We start from the raw sequence: 23,824 nt of genomic DNA, 5'->3' as shown, positions 1-23,824 counted from the left end.
TTACTAGTCGATTAAGCCAAATTGATTCTTTGCATGCCTCTGATGCTGCAACATATTCAGCCTCTGTAGTAGACTGAGTAACACAATCTTGTAATCTAGAACGCCATGATACTGCTCCACCAGCCAATGTAAAGACATACCCTGACGTAGACCTTCGGTTGTCTAAGTCACCTGCATAATCTGAGTCTGTAAAACCCTTTACACTTAGCTCCTGACTCCCATAGCATATACGCGTACTCTTTGTAGCTTTCAAGTATCTCAATATTCCTTTCACTGCCTCCCAATGTTTCTTGCCTGGGTTTGATATGTATCGACTTACTACTCCCACTGCAAATGCAATGTCTGGGCGAGTAGCAATCATTGCATACATCAAACTACCCACTGCAACGCATATGGAATCTTATCCATTTCAGCCTGTTCTTCCTCAAACACAGGACAATCTTGTTTGTTAAGTTTCACATATGGTGGCAATGGAACTCTCAGTGCCTTTCCCTTCTCCATATTGAAACGTTGCAAAACCTTGTCAATATACTCTATTTGAGATAACCAAGTCAACTTCTTTGATCTGTCTCTCTCAATGCGCATACCAAGTATATGACTTGCCTCACCCATGTCTTTCATGTCAAACGATTTTTCCATCTTTGACTTCAAAGCTGAAATTTCTTCCAAGTGCTTGCCAGCAATCAACATGTCATCCACATACAAAATAAGGATCAGCCAACTGCCATCCTTAGCCTTCTTTGTATATAGACAGTGATCGAACTCACTACGTTTGTAGCCTTGAGAAAGCATAAACTTGTGGAATTTATGGTACCATGCCCTCGGTGATTGTTTTAAGCCATAAAGACTCTTTAACAACTGGCATACCCAATCTTCCTTGCCTTTCTCAACAAACCCTTCTGGCTGCTGCATGTAAATTTCCACATCTAAATCACCATGCAAGAACGCTGTCTTGACATCCATTTGGTGCAACACCAAATCTAATATGGCAACCAATGCAAGAAAGCATCTCAATGTAGTCATCTTGACCACCGGAGAGAAGACTTCATCAAAGTCAATGCCTTGTTCTTGCTTAAAGCCCTTGGCAACAAGCCTTGCTTTGTACTTTGGCTGACTATCATGAGCGGTGATCTTATACCTGTAAACCCATTTACAGGGTAGAGCCTTTTTGCCCCGTGGTAATTTAACTAGCTTCCATGTCTGGTTTTTATGCAGAGCTGTCATCTCTGACTGCATGGCCAATTGCCAATTCCCAGAGTCCTTCATTTGCACTGCTTCCTTGTAACATGAAGGCTCATTGCAATCAGTCAACATGACATAGTTCATAGATGGAACAAACCTATCAGGAGGTCGCGTGACACGTCTAGATCTACGCACAATACGTGGCTCAGGCACAGCCACAACCTGTGGTTCCACTCTATCCTGTCCTTCCTCCTCTTGAGCCCTAACATTTTGTCTTGCACGTGCAGGTCCATCTTCTTGGAAGACAACTCTTCTAATCTCCTCAACCCTCTCTGGTTTAGAATGATATTTGGATTCATTAAAGTGAACATCATTGCTGCGGACAACCTTTCTGGATTCGGGATCCTAAAGTCTGTACCCCATCTCACCAAAATTACCATAGCCTAGAAAGATGCACTTTCTACTCTTTGGCTCAAGTTTGTTCCTAAATTCCTTTGGAACGTTAGTATATGCCTCACAGCCAAAGACTCTGAGATGCTTGTATGAGGGCATTTTGCCTGACCATACCACCTCTGGCACTGAATCCTTCTGCAAAACCTTGCTAGGAGATCTATTTACAAGATGAACAGCTGTTGATACAGCTTCAGCCCAAAACCCATTTGGCAGCTGTGCATTAGACAACATACTTCTGTTCTTCTCTTGTATGGTCCTATTCATCCTCTCAGCAACACCATTTTGAGGAGGATTGTAAGGAGTAGTAAGTTCACGTTTTATACCTTTTGACTCACAAAAGTCCTGAAAGGCCTTTGAAACATACTCTCCACCATTGTCAGTGCGTAAGCATTTAAGCTTCTTGCCACTCTGATTCTCCACAAGTGTCACAAACGTTTTGAAAACACTAAACGCTTCATCCTTGTGCTTCAGAAAGTAAACCCATACTTTCCTCGAGTAATCATCTATAAATGTCATAAAGTAAGAAGCTCCCCCTAGAGATAGGTTAGGCATAGGTCCACACAAATCACTATGAACAAGTGCCAACTGTGTATCTCTTCTACTGCTTCTATGCTTATGTGGCTGCTGTGTTTGCTTACCATACAGACAATGTTCACAGAATTCAAAATCATTAAATGAAAAGCCAGGTAAATAACCAGAACGAGACAAGATTTCCATTCCCTTCTTGGACATATGTCCTAACCGGCTATGCCACAAAGAAACGTTCGGCTGCTCGGTTACATTGATTACATTTTTAGAGACATTTGATACATAAATCATGTAAAGTCCTCCAGACTTTACTCCATGTGCTACTGTCATAGAACCCTTGGATATCTTCCACATGTTCTGTCCAAAAGTGGTGACGTAGCCAGCATCATCAAGTAAACCTGTGCTGATCAATCTCTTTGTAATTGCGGGAACATGTCTCACATTCTTCAGCGTGAAAGAAGAGCCATTCTGAAACTTCAATTGAACATCTCCAACACCTAAGATCTCACATGTTTGCCCATTGCCTAGCCGAACATGATCTTTAGTAGTCACATAAGAGGTAAACCACTCCTTGTTTGGAGACACATGAAGTGATGCCCCTGAGTCTATAATCCAGTCACTCAGTGCACTTCCATCAGATGCTGTAAGAAGAGCCGAGTCCAATGTATTCTTCAAGAAGTAGATGTCTCCTGACACTAGACTGTCATCCTCTGCAACAGTGTTTGTCACATTTATTTCTTGAATCTTCATTGAGGACTTGTTCTTCTCACCATAGTCTTCAGCTTTCTCTTTGCCTTTTTCTGCTTTCCATTCTCTGCAGTCTCTTTTCATGTGACCCTTCTTGCCACAATGGTAGCATTCTATGTCACTCTTGCCTTTAGCACTGCGGGACTTGCTACGAGACTGATTCCTCTTTCCACCTTTGTACTTTTCTTTGGTCCTTCCCCTGACAACTAAGGCTGTTCCTTTGCCTTGTCCATTGTCTTTCTATTGGTTTCTTCAGTAAGCAGACTTCCTTCTACACCTGCTATGTTCAAACCATCTGGAGGTGCAGAATTACTCAAAGCTGTGCGAAAAGTGTCCCATCTTTCTGGCAATGTGATCAATAGAAACATAGCTCTAACAGGTTCATCAAACTTGACACCTTGAGCTGACAACTGACTGTAGATTTTGTTGAATTCATTCAAATGATTGGACATAGGTGTCCCTTCTTTCATCTTCAAGTCAACAAGCTTCTTAAGCCAGTATACCTGTGAAGCTGCACTCTGCTTCTCATAAAGATCACTCAGCTTTAACCATGCTTGATAAGCCAACATCTCGTCTGCTACATTGAAGTAAACGCTTTCTGCCAAAGTCAGCATAATGGTAGAAAGTGCCAATTCATCCATTTCGCTCCATTCATCTTTGTCCATATCTTCTGGTTTTATCCCCTTGAGCTTTATAGGTTTTATCTGCTTCTTTTGTACCAACACGTGCCAAATCTACTTCCACAATGGGAAATTGGTTCCATCCAGCTTCTTGATATTGTAAAGAGAAGTGTCCTGTGATCCAGCCATAGCGACGCTTCACAGTGGTTTACTTTCCTGGGAAAAATTCGGCAGAGTTTCCCCTGTAAACTGACCTCTGAACCAATATCAACCTGTCAAATGAACCAAGAAAGCTTCAGATTCTGCATAAATTTCGGCAGCGTCTCCTTTGTAAAATGGCTCTGGTGTGGGTAAACCTGTCCTGCACCTGTACTGTCTCTCACTGTCCTGTAAACATAGACTGTGACAATGCCTCAACGGCAGTAAAGCAAAGATGCAATCCCAACTGTCTAACTCACAGTCAATACATCCTAGCTGCCTATGTAAGGGTGCTCGAGGGATCGCTCCAAGACCTGTATCACCGAAAGGATCTCAACATTCGAGAATCCCCCAGCTCAATAAAACCTCACTCGACCCTCAACAAAGGCTGCAGTAAATCTGACAATACATAGACTTCCCACAAAGTCATACATCCACAAATTTCCCACTGTATGCTGTAACCGCTACGGCGGTTGTTTGCTGCGTGACTCACAGCCAGCAAACCCTCAACAGACATACATCATCTTTGACAATACATCCCATGTGGAAGTACCTGCAATGTCAGGATGAAATCTGGAATATCAAGCAGCAAACAGCTACCTGATGAACTAGTGGATGTCACCTATAGTCTGTGTGTAGATGCGCCCGTGTCGTATGTGACATGCTCCATCTCAAAACTCCCTTCACGTTCTTTGATGATATTTTTTGGGTTAACAATGAGCAACCGAGGTATTTCACTATCACCATCCCCATTTATCCTCCCTGCCTCTCCATAGATGACAGAAATACCATTTTTTTCGAAGGCAAAGGTATCATCACAACTTTCCTTTCCAAGAACTGTGAGTCGTCCTTCGATGTGTAGACAGCCACAAATCAACACTCTGGGAGTGTCGATATCCTCAGCATCTGCAGTCGTAGTCCGAAAACCCCAAATTTGCAGAGTAGGATCTACACCCGCCGAGACCACGTAGTCGAAAATGGCTTGCGCAGACCTTTGTCGAAGCCGAACGGTGACCGAGATGACCTTAGAATGAAACTCTAAGCACACCAAGCCCTTTGGGCGCCCCCACAAGATTTAGGTCCGTGTCTTTGCCTGTCAAATTTCACTCCAATCTGAGCTGGTGACTCTAGCCTCCTACAGTGCTGCCCCGAGCCTCGATTTGAGCTCTGATACCAGTTGAAGGAGTACGAGCGAAAGTGCGATGCGAGAGAGAGTGCGAGAAGAAGAGCACGACGATATGGTGAACTCGTGCCGATGAAGAGGATCTTTTAGGACTGAGTTAATGTAGTTGTATTCCAATGCATGTAGGTAAAGGTTACACCAAATGAAAGAGCATGCAAGTCCCATGGGGATCCATTAATCTGCCTGTAAATCTTCCCATAACATTGGATGTACATATTGTTAATCAGCCAAGAGTTCAGTTCTAGGACTTGTCTTTTGTCAAAGGATAACTGATTTTTGTAAGGTTGCTACGACCAGTTTCCACTTGCACACTTACTTGGAAATGGTTGAGTGAGTGTGCCCTATTTTTTAGGCATGGGATACATGTTTTGAGAATACATGCTAAGAGCAAAGAAACCTCCGAAAAACAACAATTAGACCCACATGTGATCCACCTAAAGGCGTTTTTATGGGCTTTATAAATAGCCATTAGGTAGGGTAAAGGAGAGAGGTTTTTAATTGATACTTGGTGAGGAAATCACCAATTGCTTGCAAATGTCAGTTTGGGGCATATTAATGGGCGGAAAATCAGATTCTGCTAGCCTCTTCTTGGCTTCTTGAGTCATGAAGGCTGGACATATGAAGACAGGGTTATTGGCAGCTTTGTCCAAGCATGTAATAAAATATTTGCTTTTGAGGGCCTCAATGTGTTGATCCATAGGGGCAATCATTTTTGTAGAGTGTTTAGATGGCAGTGTAGTTTCACAGTATGCCCAAAATAGGTTTTTAATCCTATCTTCTTGAAGATGGGGAGGTAGGGGTAAAATGCCACTCTTAATTATGTTGGAAAAACATATCGAGAGTTCATTTATGGCAATATGTTTGCACAAAGGTTGGGAAGGGATATGATTAAGCCCTTTCATGAGAATGCTTCTCATATTTTGATCATCAATGTACTTGAGATTAAAAAATAGTACATGCTTTAGACTGCTCAAATAACCGGGGGTAGCATCATTGCACTGACATGGAGGTAGTTCAGTAGTGGAAAAAACTTCCTTAGCATTGCATATCTGTAGTTTAATGGGGTCCATAAAGGACCAGGCAAAACATAGTTTGTCCCATAGCTCATTAGTTGGAATATCTAATCCATACAAAAAAAGGCCAAAAAGGCATGGATAGACCTTACATCCATAAAGGCATTTCTGTAGATAAGATGCACGAAGGTATAACACTTGGATGGCTGATTTGATACCAGACAAAATCTACCAACTTCATCCTTGGTAACATCCTGCAATCATTAGAAATACATCAAATTCTTAGCACTAAGAACACATCCTGGGGTGATAGCAGAGCAAGCACGAGAAGTAGCAGTAGGGGTAGGGGTAAAACAAGGGGTAGTAGGGGATGGTTTGGTAGCTTGTGCCACATGGCGGCTAATAGTAGAATAACTAGCTGAGGATTCAAAGGGTTAGAATACTGGGTTCCAAGGGGGGGTAGTAGGTGGTTGAGTTAAGTATCTCGGGTTTTGACCCTTCCTCGGTCTACCTCTTCCTTGGTCAACTCGTCCTCTCTTGCCATGCCTAGAGTCAAAGCGAGACTCTCTGGTAGGCAACACAGCTTTTTGAAGGAAGGCTTCCATCTCATTATTTGGAGCATCAAGAGGGGTTTGTTGGAATAAGGCAGCTTGTTTGATATATACTTGGAGCCTTTCCCTATACATATGGTGAATGAGAAGTGCTTTGATTCCTTCTTGTTCTTCAGTAGACACCCATTTCAGGAATTTTAGGGTGGACAGAGTCAACTGGAAAAAATGAAGCAACTTCAAACATTATTAGCCATAGAGCATGATCAAACCAAAGAACGTTGCCGTCTCTGCATTGATCTCCTTCACCATTGAGATCACAACCACATTTGATGAAGGGGCGGTGAATGTTCCATAGCTGTGTAGTATAGATAGGGTCCCTCCCAGTTAGGGATATAACACCTTTAACTCCTAAGACACACCCAAGATTGATGGGGCATCATTGTGTCTCAAACTGCACCATGGTGAAGGGACATCCAATAAGATAGGGCTCAATGATATTTGAAGAAATCGTCATGAGGATTTGCTGCATGCCAATTCTTGCTGCCTCTTTGTCCTTATCATTGAGAAGGGTAAGTAAGAATTTCTCATTGATGGGGGCAAGTAGGGTTTAATTGCCAAAACCCCAAACTTTCTAATGAGTGCCATGTAACATAGGTTCCAACCGTCTATGTGGAATGAAAGGGTCAGTATAAGTTTCCATTGGTTTTGAAGATTTTTCCAAAGCTGCCCCTGCAACAACAAATTCCTCCTTGACTGCCTTGCTCCTCCTCATCCAATTCGTCAGGTATTAGGTTGCTCATGGGGTTAGAGGGTGGTGAGAGGATGAACATGGGGGCACCCTGCAACATGCCCTTCTTCCTTTGTCTCACCAAAGGGTCATTCCTAAGCTTCTTCCCATGCATCTCCATAAATCTTCTCATGATAGAAGGTGATCCTTCCCACCATTCCCTCCTTTTTCTGGTATCCTCATTAGTGATGTTGGGGATAATGTCACTAATTTCTCTAACTTTATCAATAGCCAGTGCCGGGTTTTCCTTGGCTAATGCATAGATGCAAAGCCAAGCGGGTATGTCCATAGTAGAGTTCTAGAAGCATACTCTCAAAACCTGCACCAGTAGTGAGACATGCCAAATCATGCTCAATGATAGTAGTATGGAAAAGAGGGTCTCTGATATAGAGAAGAAGGCCTTGTATGAAGGATGCAACAATCGGTAATTGCTCAGAATAGCCCAACCTTATAAGATCCTCATGCCAGGAATTAGGAACATCCTGTAATAGGAGAATTAAAGGTTATGTAAACTCAGAAATTTAACAAAGGATCTTGGTCAGCTTGGAAGGCTGCCAAGACCATTAGTGTGTGTAGGATGAATTCAACCATTAGAGCATAACACAGACAATCATCCATAGGTAAAAAAGTCCAAAAAATGTATATTCATCATGTGTAACTTGGGCAATGTACAATCAAGGAAGAGAAAACACTCCCATTAAACCACTTACATGCAAGATATGGTAAGTCCTTCAAATGTTACCTCCCACAATCACAACCAACAACAAAAAAGAGTTAGAATTGGTAGGCAAGTGTCATTAATGAAGGACACTTGTTATCGATGTTCGCCATAGCTTAAGGCAAGAAATTTAAAGGGGAAGTAATCCTATGATGAATGCCTAGACCTGATTGGGAAGCTCCATATTGAGATGGTTAGGGAAGTATGGTCCAATCAAAAAGTCTTGCAAACTCAAGCTCTCAATATCCCACGCTGCAACCTTCATATAGATCTATAGATCTTCATGTAGGCGGGAGTGGTTTACTCACGCAGAGTGGGGTGGTGGGAGTAAGGGGCGATGTGGGAGAGGTGGTAGGTCTCCTTCTTTGATATAGCCCTGACTTAATACCTGCCATGCAAGGATGTATGCCAGGGTAGTGGTCTAGTGGAAGAGTGTGAAGGTGATTTGTAATACTTCCTATTAAATCCACTCACTTTAAGCCATAGATTCCATAGGAAAACAAATTCAAAGTGATTAGGTATGTGTGTGTTTGTGGGCGCCACAAGCAAGGACCAGGATTGCTGTGACCAAATTCTACATGGCATACCCTCCTTATGCACGACCTCTGTCATTATGACCAAATTTTACATGGCATATCCTCCTTATGCACGGCCGCATGCAAAGTGTAGTTTGGCGCTAATCTTCAATAAGTTTGGTGATCTTTAGAGTCATTGTAAATTATAAATGATTTTGTTATGCAACGAGGTCCAGGATCTCTCAAGATTCATCCTTTTCAAAATGTGTAAGACATTAATAATTAATTGCTGTTTAATCAAAGGGAAAATTACCAAAATACCCCTCTAATTTGTGAAAATTCCCAAAATACCCTTGTATCTATTTTGGTTGGGTTGCTCAAGATTTTCTAATCTTTATTTCTTTTTGACAATCGAGATCCATGTTTGAGTGCTTAGCATGTAATTTGTCACATGTTACCTTGCAAAAAAAGGCAATTATGTCTAAAAATAATAAAGCAATTCATCTCTGAAGCCTACATAACCCACTCAAATTCTAGTTTTTAATATCTTGTATTGATAGACAATCAGTCTGCTTATGAAAAGCTACAATTTTTTTAATCTTTGGAGAAATTTAATCTCATAACCAGGGGTATTTTGGGAATTTTGGAAAATTTGAAGGGAATTTGTGACAAAATATTGGGGGTATTTTGGGAATTTTTGAAAATTGAGGGGTATTTTTACAAATTTTTTTTATCTTTGGAGAAATTTAATCTCACAACCAGGGGTATTTTGGGAATTTTGGAAAATTTGAAGGGAATTCTGGGAATTTGTGACAAAATATTGGGGGTAGTTTCGGAATTTTTGAAATTTGAGGGGTTCTTTTACAAATCTGGTTATCTTTGGAGAAATTTAATCTCACAACCAGGGGTATTTCGGGAGTTTTGGAAAATTTGAAGGGAATCTTGGGAATTTGTGACAAAATATTGGGGGTATTTTTGGGAATTTTTGAAATTTGAGAGGTATTTTGGAAATTTCCACAAATTAGAGGGGTATTTTGGTAATTTTCCCTTAAACAAATTGGAGGAAGAGCATGGAACAGCTCGACAAATTCAAGAACCGCTCGTAGTTGGAGTGGTGCAGTTTGCAGTGTTCCAACAGCAGACCAAACGAGAGAGAGAGATGAGATTTTTTAGCTTGGTTGTTACCAATGACGGGTGTTGAACGAGAATTACGCAGGCGGTGATTGACACAAGGGTGCTGCTGTGTGGTGTCTGGGTTAACTTGTCAGGAAAAAGTACAGTTATATATGCTCTGCACGAAAAGATTTAGTCGATGCTGTATGCATGGAGGTGACCGCAGTTGACGCTGATTGAGGGGCTAAAAGCCTTGCATCACGCAGCTTATTAACGTATTTACTCCAGGCTGCACTAGCGACTGTTAATGTTGATTCATTAATAGCCCTGACGCAGGCAGTTGAACTTTAGTCGGCGCTGCGCTGGTTAACATTATCATTAACAGTGAGTGCTGCAACGCTTGATGTGTCTGGAGCTCTTTTGAATCTAATGGCTAATGGTTGAGTTACGTGGACGATTGTGAGGACTCATTTGAAGAAAAGCCCACCAAGTAAAGATGGCTTTTCCTCAAGAGGGGAGCTCTGCCCTCCTCCACACATTTTACCATCTGATGAGTAAGTGCTTCAATTTGTGGTGTCTCATTGAGGTTTATTTCGGATGTTTTGAATTCTTTCTAAGAATTCACTCACTTGTTCAGTTTCGCAGGTTACTTCCCGAGTCTTTTCATTTTCTTTGAACCTCTTAATTGCCCGGCGTCTCTCACAGGAAGATTATGCGGTAAAATAAAACTTTCTCAATCTAATTGCATGATTTTGTGTCATAAATTGTGCTTGAATAGTTTTGATTTCGATGTCTTATGGCGATGTTCGAGCTTGAGTAGAAATGATGGGCTTTGGTTATGAGCTCAAACTTGATTGGCCATGCACATCATTCATTTTTTCAGTGTTGTTTTTACCAATCTTAATGGGGTGGTCTAGTGTGGCCCTTCCCTGGTGCAGGTTATATTTGTTTCAGAGTGATAAGAGGTGGTGTTGTTAAAGGTTGACTGCATTGCATTGGGTTCAGTAGAAGGATGACTTTGCTTTCGTGTAGAAGGACTTGTGGAAAGAGTTGTTAAGAGTTTATTTCCTCATTTGGGCGGAGCTGCCAGAGCCTCAATATCTCCCAAGGGCGGGATGTAGGGAGTGGTGGCTATTTTGTGGCTATGCTCATGACCTGTGTTGAGGTAGTTTCTCTCCGGTGGGACACATATGCCATGTATGCCCGGTCGTGTACTTTTTGCAAAGTGTGTTTTGCGTCTTTGTGTATCCCCGATCAAGACCATATTTGGTTAGTTTGCAGGGGCGCCGCCCATTTTTCCTATTTGTGGTGATTTTGGGGGAGTCTGCAGGCAGCCATCTTTTTTGCTCTTTATATGAGGGGTGGGGGGACGCCCATTTGGAACATTGTCCCCCCCCTCCTCTTTCTCTCTGTCTAGCGATTTTGGCATCTACCAGCACTCCTCTCTTTGCCTTTCCATTATCGGTGTAGTAGCCTAGAGGCCCTGGTGTCTCTTCCCTTCTCTTGCAGGTTCAAGGCGACCCCACAGTAGGTGTTTTCCTATTGTTGCAGAGTCGGTTCGACCCGTGTTGTTGAGATCCCGTGAGACCCTTGCCACAAAGTGATGACATGGCATGAGTCATGACTTGACCAGACCGTAAGTGGGGAGCAAGAGCTGCTGGACTGAAAGAGAAGGCGAAAATTTGAGGTGAGTCACGTGGGAAACTGGGTGGAAATTTGTGGTGCGATTTGCGGGCTGCTGACATAGCAATCCGTACGGATGTGGTAGTTTGATGCTGTATGCTTTTCGATGCAAGTCATTCACTTTTGGGCTTTTGGGTGCCAGTTATTGTCTGCAATTGCTTTTGGGAGACTTGCAAAAGCTGGGTCAGTGCCTATCAAAGGAAGAGGAAGAGGAAGAGGCTGTTGAAGAAGAGGAAGTCGAAGATGAGGAATTGGCACACGAAGAGGAAGGTGGTACTTGACCTTATTTGCCTCTTCATGTGCATCCTGCTCTCTTTGATGGAGCACAATTGTTGACATTGAAGACTAGATTTATTCTGGGCAAACCATAGCTTAAACCCGTATGTCTTCTATCTGATTTTGTGAGCATTGAGCATTGGTAGCAAGTTCCTTATTTCTAATGCACGATGTAGAAAGAATATGTACAAGTGTTCTAGACTAGGGTCTACAATCTGAATGACCAAAGGGACAAAACCCGGGGGATGGAGTAATTATGCCATTTGGAAAGTGACTATGATAGCGGTCTTCGACTCTTACGAGCTTGAAGGCTTTGTTTTGTGCAACTTTCAAAAGCTTAGGGATCCTATGTTTTGCAATTTGCATCGGATCAGATCACTTCTGTTGTTTTTGCATTAGATCAATTCTTGAATGATGCACTAGTATTTTAAGTACTCAAATGTCTCCAACGAGAAAACCCTCACTCTTATAGATCCAATATTTCATTTATAAAAATACGTTCACTTGATGCCCGGATTTGTGGGTTGGTCCGTAGAGATCTACGTCTCAATTTTTATGTCTTTTCCTCTTGGCCAGTTAGTCTATAAGTTAGAATTACCTCGTCATCGTCGTCATCGTCGTCGACATAGAACCCATCAATACCTCTGAGTACCCCTCAGTACCCATCAGTACCTCAACACCTCTTAGTACCCCGCAATACCTCAGTACCTTCAGTACCTTGTCGTCGTCGTTATTATCGTCACCGATACAAAACCCATCAGTTCCTCAACGCCTCTCAGTACCCTGTAGTACCTCAATACTTTCAGTACCCCAATACTTGTCACAAACTACTGACGTGTCAAGCCATTGAAGAATGGAGCCAACCTTCAGATCTTGGCCAAGGGCCTAACCCTAAGAAGCAGAAGTAGTAGAGGAAGATGACGTGGCAAACTGTACAGAACTCCGGATTTCGCACTGGATTGCTGACGTGGTAGATTGTACAGAATCCCCCGTTTCACGCTGCCTATTGACGTGGCAGACTGTACGGAATTCCGCGTTTCGCACTGACTGTTGACGTGGTAGACTATACGGATTTTCGTGATTTGCGCTGACAGGCGCTGACGTGGCACCGTACGGATTTTCGTAATTTGTGTTTGCAACTTTTGGATAAGATGCTTTTCTACTAGATGCTTTTGAGTTCAAGGCTTTTCATGTAAACTGCTTTTGGGCCTAGAGCCTTAAAATATGAAGCCATGGGCTCATTTTCGGGGATGCTTCTGGACGAAGGTGTAGAGGATGGAGTACCGGCTTGTACTTTGATAATGCAATATAAAGAAACATGGAAAGGGGTGCCAAGGTTTGGGGCCAATACTCTTTGGGGTGGAATTTCGCGACTCCGTGTCACGTGTCGTCTCTCTTTCAGTTCAGTTGTTATTGAAGCGCTAAAAGTCTGTTCAGTTTGTTCTTTTCCGTTGGCACGTGGTGCCCCGTCTTGTGACAGTGGTATCAGAGCATCAGGCGTGTGCTTTTGTGAAAGCATACTGGTCCTACAAAAGAGCAGACAGAGAAAACCAGAGACTATTGGAATTTTATTTGAAGTATCTTGGGGTTCCGACCTCGGGCCCCGGGCTTATTAGCCACTCCCACCCTTACTTCATCGCGCATCGAGCTTGCTCCCATCTTCACTGCTCATGTCTTACAGGGCATAAGCCAAAAAGATCACTTGCAAGAGAAGGATCCAATATTTGTTTTGAGCTGCTGTTTTTCTCAAAGGCAGTGAGTGCCATGCAGTGGTGAAAGTCTATAGCTACCAAGCCGCACACTCCAAGGACTTGGCAAGCTTTCAAGAAAATATTTACCCGAAGGTATCTGGTTTCTACAGATATAGATTTTGCAAATATTTTCACTCGGATACGGAATGGGGAGATAGTAGCGGGATATACCATTCGGGATGGCTACTTGATGAAGAAAACCATGTTGTGTGTTACACAGCCGTTGAGGGAAAAGGTTCTAACTGAATGCCACTGTCCGTCTCTTACGGGTCACTGCGACATTGCTAGCACCTTGAAAGGTGTGGAGAGATACTTCTTTTGGCCTAGACTCAAGAAGGACGTGGACGATTTTGTACGCAGTTGCTTGGTATGCCAGAAGGTCAAGTTGGACAGGCATAAAGCACAGGGATTGTTACAACCTTTATCCATACCCAGCCGCCCTTGGGGAAATATTGCAATGGATTTCATTTTTGATCTCTCGAGAACACAGAGTGGTCACGATGGTATCTGGATTGTTATTGATAGATTTAGCAAGCAAGCTTATTTCATTCCATTGAAGAAAACAGTTAAGCCGGATCACTTAGCAAGAGTGTTTGTGGCCTAGATCTTCAGATTACATGGCATGCTTGATACGATTATCTCTGACAGAGACCCCCTGATTCACAAGTTTGTTTTGGAAGGCTATTTGGGAGAACATTGGCACGCGGTTGCAGTTCTCATCATCGTTCCACCCGCAGACTGACGGGCAATCAGAGATTGCTAATTCAGTGGTACTAGATTTATTGAAGTCTTACATCTCGGATCAGAAGACTCAATGGGAAAAGTATTTACCTTTGGTGGAATTTGCCTACAATAACACGATACACTCTTCGACGGGGAAGGCGCCATTTGAGATTATTGAAGGTGCTACGAAGGTTCCACCCTTCCTAAGCACGAAAGATAAGATTTTTGAAGCCAACGAGTACACGCGGGACTTGGACACGGCTTTTGCCAAGGTCTAGGAGGCTTTGCAGAAATCTTACGAAAGACGCAAAAAGGCAGCAGATTGACATCTCGCGATTTGAAATTATAGGAGAACGATTGGGTGCTCTTACGTTTTGAGAAGGCACGCTTGAGAAAGAAAAAGGGAAAGGAGCGGCTTTTTCCAAAGCTTAGCATGAGATACTATGGACCTTTCCAGATTTCCGAAAAGATAAATGATGTCTCCTTTCGACTCAAGGTGCCCGATACTTGGAGGATTCACAATGCTTTTCATGTGAGTTTCCTGAAGCCTTTTAAAGGCGATGTGATCGATGATGGGGAGCCTGATGAGCAACCTGAAGGGAGGAAAACGCGGAGATGCTCGTTTCAGAATAGATTTTGGCACATAAAGAACGAAAGGTAAAAGGTAAAATGATAAGGCGGTTCTTGGTTAAATTCAAGAACTATCCTGCATTGGATGCGAAGTGGATGGAGCAGGAGGACCTGGCAGATACTCTTCAGATTGTGAACCTTTACCGTGAAGCATTTGGTTTAGCATAGTCTATTCCAAAATTGAACCCCGAACTCAGTTGGGCAGAATTTGGTGCAGTGGGTATGCACAAGAGGGGAGTCGCTCCACTCCTTTGTCAATAGATTGCCATGATTTTGATACTAAAGTCATTGATGTCGCTTTTGAGTTTCAGGGATACTGTGAGCTGACAGTATTGTGCTGTATGACTTTTGAAATTGGAATTCCCGATAATATGATACTGATTGTTCTTGACTTGTCTAAGTGCAGGAACTGATAGACGAAATGACTGTAGCATTTTGGTCTGAAAGATCTTGATAGACGTGATTGCAATAAGGATTAGTTAATTGAGCATCTATGCGGTCCCGAGATGCGATTGCTAAATACGTTGCCGATTAATCATGGTCTAAGATCCGAATGAATTTTTGAATGTGATTTGTCATGGTGATGTCCTATGATGTGATTGTCGATCGGTACATGTGCTAGATGTCTATTCCTAGTGCATCGGTACTAACAGTCAATGTATGCTAGACAGTTTATGGCCTCTGTCTGTTTTGCAGGTGTAATCGAGGGCGATTACAATGCTTTCAAGAGGGGGGTATGTCACAAACCAGTGACGTTGCAGCCAGCAGCGCGCGCACGCGCGCACACACACCCCCGCTGGTAGTCCCGGAAAGAAAAGCACGCTGCAATGCTGACATGGCAGGCCCGCAATTTGTGGTGGAAAACTCGGAATGCTGACCTGGCATGGTTGTACGGAATTCCGCGTTCTACGGCAGCAATACGAATGCTTTTTCTTCTGCGCACGGCTCGCTGAAAATCTACGCAAGTTGCTTTATTTTACCAAGCAAGCTTGTGAGATGAATTGCTTTTATTTTTGAATGCTTTTAATTGGCAGCTTTTGGGACTCTGCTTTTAGCATCCCTTGTAAACTTATAAATTAGTGGGCAGGGCTCCTACTCTGCAGAGCATCTGGATGCAGAGTTTGAGAGTGTGACCCCTCCCACTCCTTGTACTTTGAGTTGCAGATTAATACAAAAAGATACCGAAAGGGGCGTGTCACATGACACATCCCAACCCTATGTGTCCGTGGACAAGCTACACCACAGCAGGGTTCAGTCAGTTAAGTCAAGTTTAGATTAGCAGTGATCTGGCACTTTTGTGAGTCTATTCGTAGACCGTGCATGCCCAGTCACTTAGCATAGATGCATATCCTCCGGTTGCACACAGCATGATCATCGGAATTCCCATCCGAATCCATTAGCATCAGTTAGGGAAATTTTCCAGTGCATTTAGCCTATTTTCCTATTTTTGGTTATTTTCACTTATTATTTTTAAGTGACTTTCCAACAAAAGTAGGTAGGGCAATTTTGCTAAGTTAATATATAAGCAAACCCAAGTTAGCACTTTTTGGCAGAAGAGGCAGCAGGAGCTTCCCGCTCAATAGGCAACTTCTCAGCAGTACAACCCCCCCCCCCCCCCCCCCCCCCCCCCCCCCAGGAGTAGACCCTCGCCATCACCACCACTTCCTTGGCGTTTTCACAGCATCAACCTCGCTTTGAAGCTTCCACCTTCTGGCGATAATCCCCTTGCAGATCAGCCCCATCCTCGGTGTTTTCCCGCGACCAAACCACCTCAGCTTTAGCGTTTTTGTCCCCTGCATGCTCAGCGTTTTTGCAACCAATCACTAACGCTAGGCAGCCAGCAAGTCATCAGCGATTTCAGTTTTCAAGACCAGCGTTTTTCAGTTTTAGTGAACCTGCTGTGGCAGCGTTTTTCAGCCAAGGTTGTCCACCTAAAAACGCAGCCTACAAAGCAGCAGCATCAGCGTTTTCACCATCAGCAAGACCCCCGATATAGCCGCTCATTTTCAGCCATTTTCAGCCCCGAAAACAGTCCATTTTCAGCCCGAAACAGTCCAAGAATTTCAGCATATAGAAGATCCACAGTTTCAGCCCAAGTCGTCGTCGTTATCACCGTCGTCGTCATCGGCATAGTCCCATTGCATCAGTCCATTGCATACGCATTGTACACCTTTGTGCAATCAAAGTAGACCACTCTCGCCGACGAGAGTGGGGCCTTCGGAGGAGGGTTTTACAACCTCTCGGGTGTCGTATCTCTTCTGTAAGGTGCAGCGGAATGAATGTTGTATTTTCTCAAGATTAGTGGTCTTTATTTGCTCAAGGTTCCTTTTAGTTCTTAGGGAAAGAGAGAGCTTTCCGTCTTATGGAGAGTGCTATGATCACGAACAAGTGAGTGGATTGTGCGTGCAAGTGAATGAGACTCAGAGAAGGAGAGAGAAGAGATACGACACCGAGAGGTTGTAAAACCCTCCTCCGAAGGCCCCACTCGTCGGCGAGAGTGGTCTACTTGATTGCACAAAGGGTGTACAATGCGAATGTAGTGGACTGATGCAATGGGACTATGCCGATGACGACGACGGTGGTGACGGCGGCGACTTAGGCTGAAATCTGGGATCTTCTTGGTGGCTGGAAATGACTGTTTCGGGCTGGTTCTATGGCTGAAATTTACTGTCTTTGCCGGGCTGATATTAGGAACAAAAACGCTGCTGAATTCTGCTTTTTGGCTGCGTTTTTAGATGGAAGTTTCTTGCTGAAAAAACGCTGGGACAGCAGTAACCTTCTTGCTGAAAATGACTGGTTTTGCAAGCGTTAATGAACCCTTACCGGCTGCGGATGGTCTGCTGCATCTGATGATGAAAACGCTGATTGTACTGAGGTCCTGTCGGCTCCAAAACGCTGGCACTTAAGGCTGAAATCGCTGAGGTCTTACTGCTCCCTAGCGTTAGTGATTTGATGAAAAAACGCTGAGCATGCAGGGATAAAATTGCCAGGGCTGAAGTGAGTGGTCGCGGGAAAACGCCAAGGATGAGCTGTCTTGTTGGGGAACTAACGCCAGAAGGGGGGGGACTCCAATGCCAGATGGGGGAAGATGGATGGCGATGGATCTTGATGCTGAGGGGGGTACTGCTGAGAAGTTGCCTGTTGAGCGGGAAGCTCCTGCTGCCTCTTCTGCCAGAAAGTGTGAACTTTGGTTTGCTTATATATTAACTTAGCAAAATTGCCCTACCTACTTTTGTTGGAAAGTGACTTAAAAATAATAAGTGAAAATACCAATAAATAGGAAAATAGGCTAAATGCACTGGAACATTCCCCTAATCGATGCTAATGGATTCTGATGGGAATTCGGACGATCATGCTGTGTGCAACCGGAGGATATGCATCTATGCTAAGTGACTGGGCATGCACGGTCTACGAATAGACTCACAAAAGTGCCAGATCACTGCTAATCTAACTTGATCGGACTGACTGAACCCTGCTGTGATGTAGCTTGTCCACGGACACATAGGGTTGGGATGTGTCACGTGACATCCCCTCCTTTTCAAAGTTAGGTACTGGTACCGAACTGTATGGCGTCGAGGGAGATCGCCAATAGCATCCGGAATCCTGGAAGGGACTCTTCGCCGGCCCACTCTGATGTGCGGGTCGTGCGGTACTTGAACTTCATAAAGGTCTACAATGCTTGCTTCATTGGGCCGCGCCGAAAGCGACACAAAGTCTTCTGAATCTCCTTTCTTGCTTCAACTTCGTCTAGAGTCCTGCTTCTTTCGTCCTCAAGAATCTCCATGGCTGAAAATTTCTGAAACCATCTCCAACACAAAACCATGAACATACCCATTCCATGTAAAGTGAAGGAAAAGAATCTTGTCTTCTCTAAAGACTGTGCATGCAATGTAGATGAACAGATAGACGGAGTGTCAACCCGTTCATCAAACACATGCAAACAATGCGGTCGAATCTTTTCTGTTTGATGGAAATCAATCAACTGTGGCAAATCACAATGGAAATGCCCATGCTTGGTGCTCATACTATCATGTGCTCTTTTGGAAACTGTGTCATGCCAAGGAAGAGACATGGAATGTGACTTCGTGTCATACAAACTTTTCAACTTTTCACGAAAAATCCGCATACATTCGTGCTCATCCATGAGAGAAACGTGCTCAACATCCAATATGTCATGCCTAGTAAAAGGGATCACATAACGATGCTGATTAAAATACATGAAACCGTCACGAATGAAACATTCGAACAATGCGTGCGTATCCATCATGCAAACACATAATACTTCCTGTGATGGTTCCTTGGACCAAGGCTCGAGAGCCAAGATCGGTTCTTCGGGATCTAGCAAATCTTCTTGTGGGGGATCTGTGGACCTCGACTCGAAAGCCAAGATGGATTCTTGGTGTGATCGAATCTACAACGAGGTTAGTTTCGCTAGAAAAAGCATCAACTAACACATCATCCTTGTGAACAATCACATTATCTTCATGCAAATCATCATGCTTGTGAGAAATCACATCTTGATCATGCAAATCATCATGCTTGTCATTGTTATCCAAATCATTGGCATCCAAATCATCATGCAAATCATTATCATTCAAATCATCATCATGCTTCACACAATCATGCAAATCCTGTGTATCATGCTTTGGAGAAGAAGAGACTGAGAGAGTCTCCTTTTCCCGAATCTCTTGCATCGGTGCTGGCACTGGAGACAAGAGTCGCAAGAACTCTTGCATGTGTCGGTCGCGCTGTTCTTGTCTTGCCTTTCTTGCTGCTTCTCTTTCTACTTCTCTTGCCTTTCTTTCTACTTCTCTTTCTGCTTCTCTTGCCTTTCTTTCTGCTTCTCTTTCTGCTTTGTCTGCGTTTCATTTTTGCCATTCTTGTTGCATTTCTTGCTTCGCGTTGTAAATTCTGTTCCATAAACAACAGCTTCAACTCCTCCATTGGAGTTAGTGCAATCGGTGTCGTAGATGGGGAAGGGTCAGAAAACCCTCATGGTGGGGAAAATTCTTCTTCGCCTCTCTCATGCTTATCACCTCCAAGCGAAGTATCCATTCCGCTTCGAGTGATGACCATTCTGCAATCGTGGGTTCTTGTGGGTTCTTGGGGTCTTGGGTTCTCAAGTCCACGAGGAACTTGGGTTCTTGCGGGTCTAGGGTTCTTAAGTTCACGAGGAACTTGGGTTCTTGGGGTTCTTGGGTTCTGAAGTTCACGAGGAACTTGGGTTCTTGGGGGTCTTGGCTTCTTGAGGTCCTTGATTCGTGAGAATCTTGGGTTCTTGAGGTTCTTGAGTCTTGAGGGTCTTGGGTTCTTGGGGTTCTTGAGGTTTTCTTTTGCTTGCAAATTGCGTTGGAGAAGGATCTTCTCTTCACTCGAGTTCTACTCCTTTCTGCGGGCGCACCCCTTGGCGGCCTTGCGCTCACACCAAGGTTGCTTTTTCCCACCTCACGTTGATTGGCCGGCCGCTAAGTGCACGGTCCGCTCTCGATGAGTGAAAAGAGACACAAGGGGAGGCTGGACAAGCCCTTCTTTCTTGGGATTCCTGTCACTCTTCAACAAAACACGATTAGGAATCGCCACGCCCAAGTAAACTTAGGTTCGTGTGATCGCAACAAGCAAAAAAATTCTTGTGGTTCTTTCATTGAGTAATGCAGAACACTTCCAAAGCTCTGATACCAATGTAAGGTGCAACGGAATGAATGTTGTATTTTCTCAAGATTAGTGATCTTTATTTGCTCAAGGTTCCTTTTAGTTCTTAGGGAAAGAGAGAGCTTTCCGTCTTATGGAGAGTGCTATGATCACGAACAAGTGAGTGGATTGTGCGTGCAAGTGAATGAGACTGAGAGAAGGAGAGAGAAGAGATACGACACCGAGAGGTTGTAAAACCCTCCTCCGAAGGCCCCACTCTCGTCGGCGAGAGTGGTCTACTTGATTGTACAAAGGGTGTACAATGCGAATGTAGTGGACCGATAAATGATGTTTCGGGCTGGTTCTATGGCTGAAATTTATTGTCTTTGCCGGGCTGATATTAGGAACAAAAACGCTGCTGAATTCTGCTTTTTGGCTGCGTTTTTAGATGGAAGTTTCTTGCTGAAAAAACGCTGCGACAGCAGTAACCTTCTTGCTGAAAATGACTGGTTTTGCAAGCGTTAATGAACCCTTACCGGCTGCGGATGGTCTGCTGCATCTGATGATGAAAACGCTGATTGTACTGAGGTCCTGTCGGCTCCAAAACGCTTGCACTTAAGGCTGAAATCGCTGAGGTCTTACTGCTCCCTAGCGTTAGTGATTTGATGAAAAAACGCTGAGCATGCAGGGATAAAATCGCCAGGGCTGAAGTGAGTGGTCGCGGGAAAACACCAAGGACGGGCTGTCTTGTTGGGGAACTAACGCCAGAAGGGGGGGGGGACTCCAATGCCAGATGGGGGAAGATGGATGGCGATGGATCTTGATGCTGAGGGGGGTACTGCTGAGAAGTTGCCTGTTGAGTGGTAAGCTCCTGCTGCCTCTTCTGCCAGAAAGTGTGAACTTTGGTTTGCTTATATATTAACTTAGCAAAATTGCCCTACCTACTTTTGTTGGAGAGTGACTTAAAAATAATATCAATAAATAGGAAAATAGGTTAAATGCACTGGAAAATTCCCCTAACTGATGCTAATGGATTCTGATGGGAATTCCGATGATCATGCTGTGTGCAACCGGAGGATATGCATCTATGCTAAGTGACTGGGCATGCACGGTCTACGAATAGACTCACAAAAGTGCCAGATCACTGCTAATCTAACTTGATCGGACTGACTGAACCCTGCTGTGGTGTAGCTTGTCCACGGACACATAGGGTTGGGATGTGTCACGTGACATCTTCTCTCTTCTTCTCTCAGTCTCATTCACTTGCACGCACAATATCCAACCACTTTGTTCGTGATCATAGCACTCTCCATAAGACGGGAAGCTCTCTCTTTCCCTAAGAACTAAAAGGAACCTTGAGCAATAAAGATCACTAATCTTGAGAAAATACAACATTCATTCCGATGCACCTTACATTGGTATCAGAGCTTTGCAAGTGTTCTGCATTACTCAAGGAAAGAACCACAAGAACCACAAGAATTTTTTTTTGCTTGTTGCGGTCGCACGAACCCAAGTTTACTTGGGCGTGGCGATTCCTAATCGTGTTTTGTTGAAGAGTGACAGGAATCCCAAGAAAGAAGGGCTTGTCCAGCCTCCCCTTGTGTCTCTTTTCACTCATTGAGAGCAGATCGTGCACTTAGCGAGGTTGGAAAAAGCAACCTTGGTGTGAGTGCAAGGCCGCGAAGGGGTGCGCTCGCAGAAAAGAGTAGAACTCGGGTGAAGAGAAGATCCTTCTCCAACGCGATTTGCAAGCGAAAGAAAACCTCAAGAACCCCAAGAACCCAAGACCCTCAAGACTCAAGAACCTCAAGAACCCAAGATTCTCACGAATCAAGGACCTCAAGAACCTCAAGACCCTCAAGAACCCAAGTTCCTCGCAAGCTTAAGACCCCAAGATCCTAGTGCATGGTCGTCACCCGAAGCGGCATGGATACTTCGCATTCAGGTGATGAGCATGAGAGAGGCGACGAAGGATTCTCCCCACCAGGAGATTTTTCCAACCCTCCCCCTTCGCCATCTACGCCAGACCCTATGGAGGCAATGATGAAGGAGATGATGGCCATGATGGATAGACAGGAAGACAAGCGCATTGCTTTAGAACGCGAGCGCGACGCAAGAAAAGAAAGAAAAGAACCAAGGAAGGAAGAAGCGGCAGCACGAAAGGTAGCATTGGAGGCCGATCGTGCCACTCATAGATTGGCTTTGGAGACCAAGCGTGAAGCTCGTAGATTGGCTTTGGAGACCGAGCGTGAAGCTCGACGAGAGCTACGCACTCAAGAATTGATTGCCCGAGTCCTAGCCTCGAAGATCGAACCACCCAAAGATCGTGGGAGTTCGTCAAGTGGCGCAAGCCACGACGCAGATTCCAACCATCCAGTCACAGAAAAGTTGATTTTCAGTAAGTATGACGGTAAGATGGATGCTACAATCATTCATTCTTGGTTGCATCAATTTAATGCTTATTTTGCGACAACTAAGAAGACAAGCAATAGCAAAGTTTTGACGGCAGCTATGTACCTTGCCGGTGATGTCATTGATTGGTACCACGCATGGCAAGAGGCACAGCTAGCCGCGCACCTAGAGGCAACCGACGATTTCACGCCCCTCTTTTAGTTGGGCTGATTTCCAAGACAAGCTCAAGGCGCGGTTTATGCCACCTCAGTACCTTGCACGATTGAAGGACGATTGGCGAGCTCTCAAGCAAAATGGTATGTTGGTTATGTCTTTTTCTAATCGTGTTTTGTAGCTAGGTACCCAATTACGCATGTCGGATGAAGAGCGCAAAGAGGCTTTTCTCTCTGGATTGGACGAGTATATCAAGCACGATGTCGAGGTACTCGATCCAATCGATCTCAACAAAGCGGTAGCGATTGCTCTCACCTAGGAGATGAAGCACAACAAGGGAAAGCCTAAGGAGAACAAGACTTCCACAAGTACCTCGCAGACTTCTCAAAACGGTAAGAACAGTAAGAATGATAACTCTTCTAACCAATCTTCCAATAGTCTCTCATCAAAGAATTCTTCCAATGAATCTAAGGGTAAGGCTAACAGAATTGCTAAACCTAAGCTTACTCCAGATGAAAAGGTAGCACAAGGAATTGGAGGAGGATACATCACTTCGGAAGAACAAAGCACTTATTCTAAGGAAGGTCGTTGTTTTCATTGTCACATTAAGAGTCACATAAAAAGAACATGTCGTAAGCTTGAATCGAATGAATCTAAAGAACCCACAGCACCCACTACATCTGTCAATGCAATGAATGATAACACGATAGTGCCCAAAGTTTCTCAGGACCCTCTTATTGATGATTCTCTCATTAAATGTTATGGTCGTACGTCTGGGCACCGTTTTGTCATATTGTTTGACCCAGGTAGTATGCATGGTGTGATCAGCCCCTCTCTTGTTGAGAGAGCCCGCCTCAAAGTTAGTCCGAGATCTCCTATCGAGGTCTCTGGCTTTCGTCCTGGTATGGACGCTCTCATCACGAAGGAGTGCCTTGATGTGTTGTTTGCAATTCAGCAGAC

The 23,824-nt window shown here is 44.1% G+C and overlaps 1 protein-coding gene across 3 annotated transcripts in view; it reads left to right on the top strand.

Moving 5' to 3' along the window:
- The first annotated feature begins 9,557 nt into the window (after positions 1-9,557).
- LOC147429461 (lipid transporter) overlaps positions 9,558-23,824 on the top strand; it is an 81,453-nt gene continuing 67,186 nt past the window's right edge. Inside the window, exons 1-2 of one of the 3 annotated variants that reach the window (XM_086495722.1) lie at positions 9,558-10,162; positions 10,246-10,325. In XM_086495722.1, the coding sequence (XP_086351848.1) occupies positions 10,105-10,162; positions 10,246-10,325 (138 nt within the window). In that variant the 5' untranslated portion in view covers positions 9,558-10,104. The remainder of the gene's footprint in view (positions 10,163-10,245; positions 10,326-23,824) is intronic. The other 2 variants (XM_086495723.1, XM_086495721.1) reach the window with 2 other exon arrangements.

The sequence above is a fragment of the Adiantum capillus-veneris genome, chromosome 22, assembly GCF_014529385.1.
Source record: "Adiantum capillus-veneris isolate H3 chromosome 22, ASM1452938v2, whole genome shotgun sequence".
Classification (NCBI taxonomy): Eukaryota; Viridiplantae; Streptophyta; class Polypodiopsida; order Polypodiales; family Pteridaceae; genus Adiantum; species Adiantum capillus-veneris.
The sequence above is the reverse complement of the archived record's forward strand: the minus strand, read 5'-3'. Positions and strand labels throughout refer to the sequence as shown.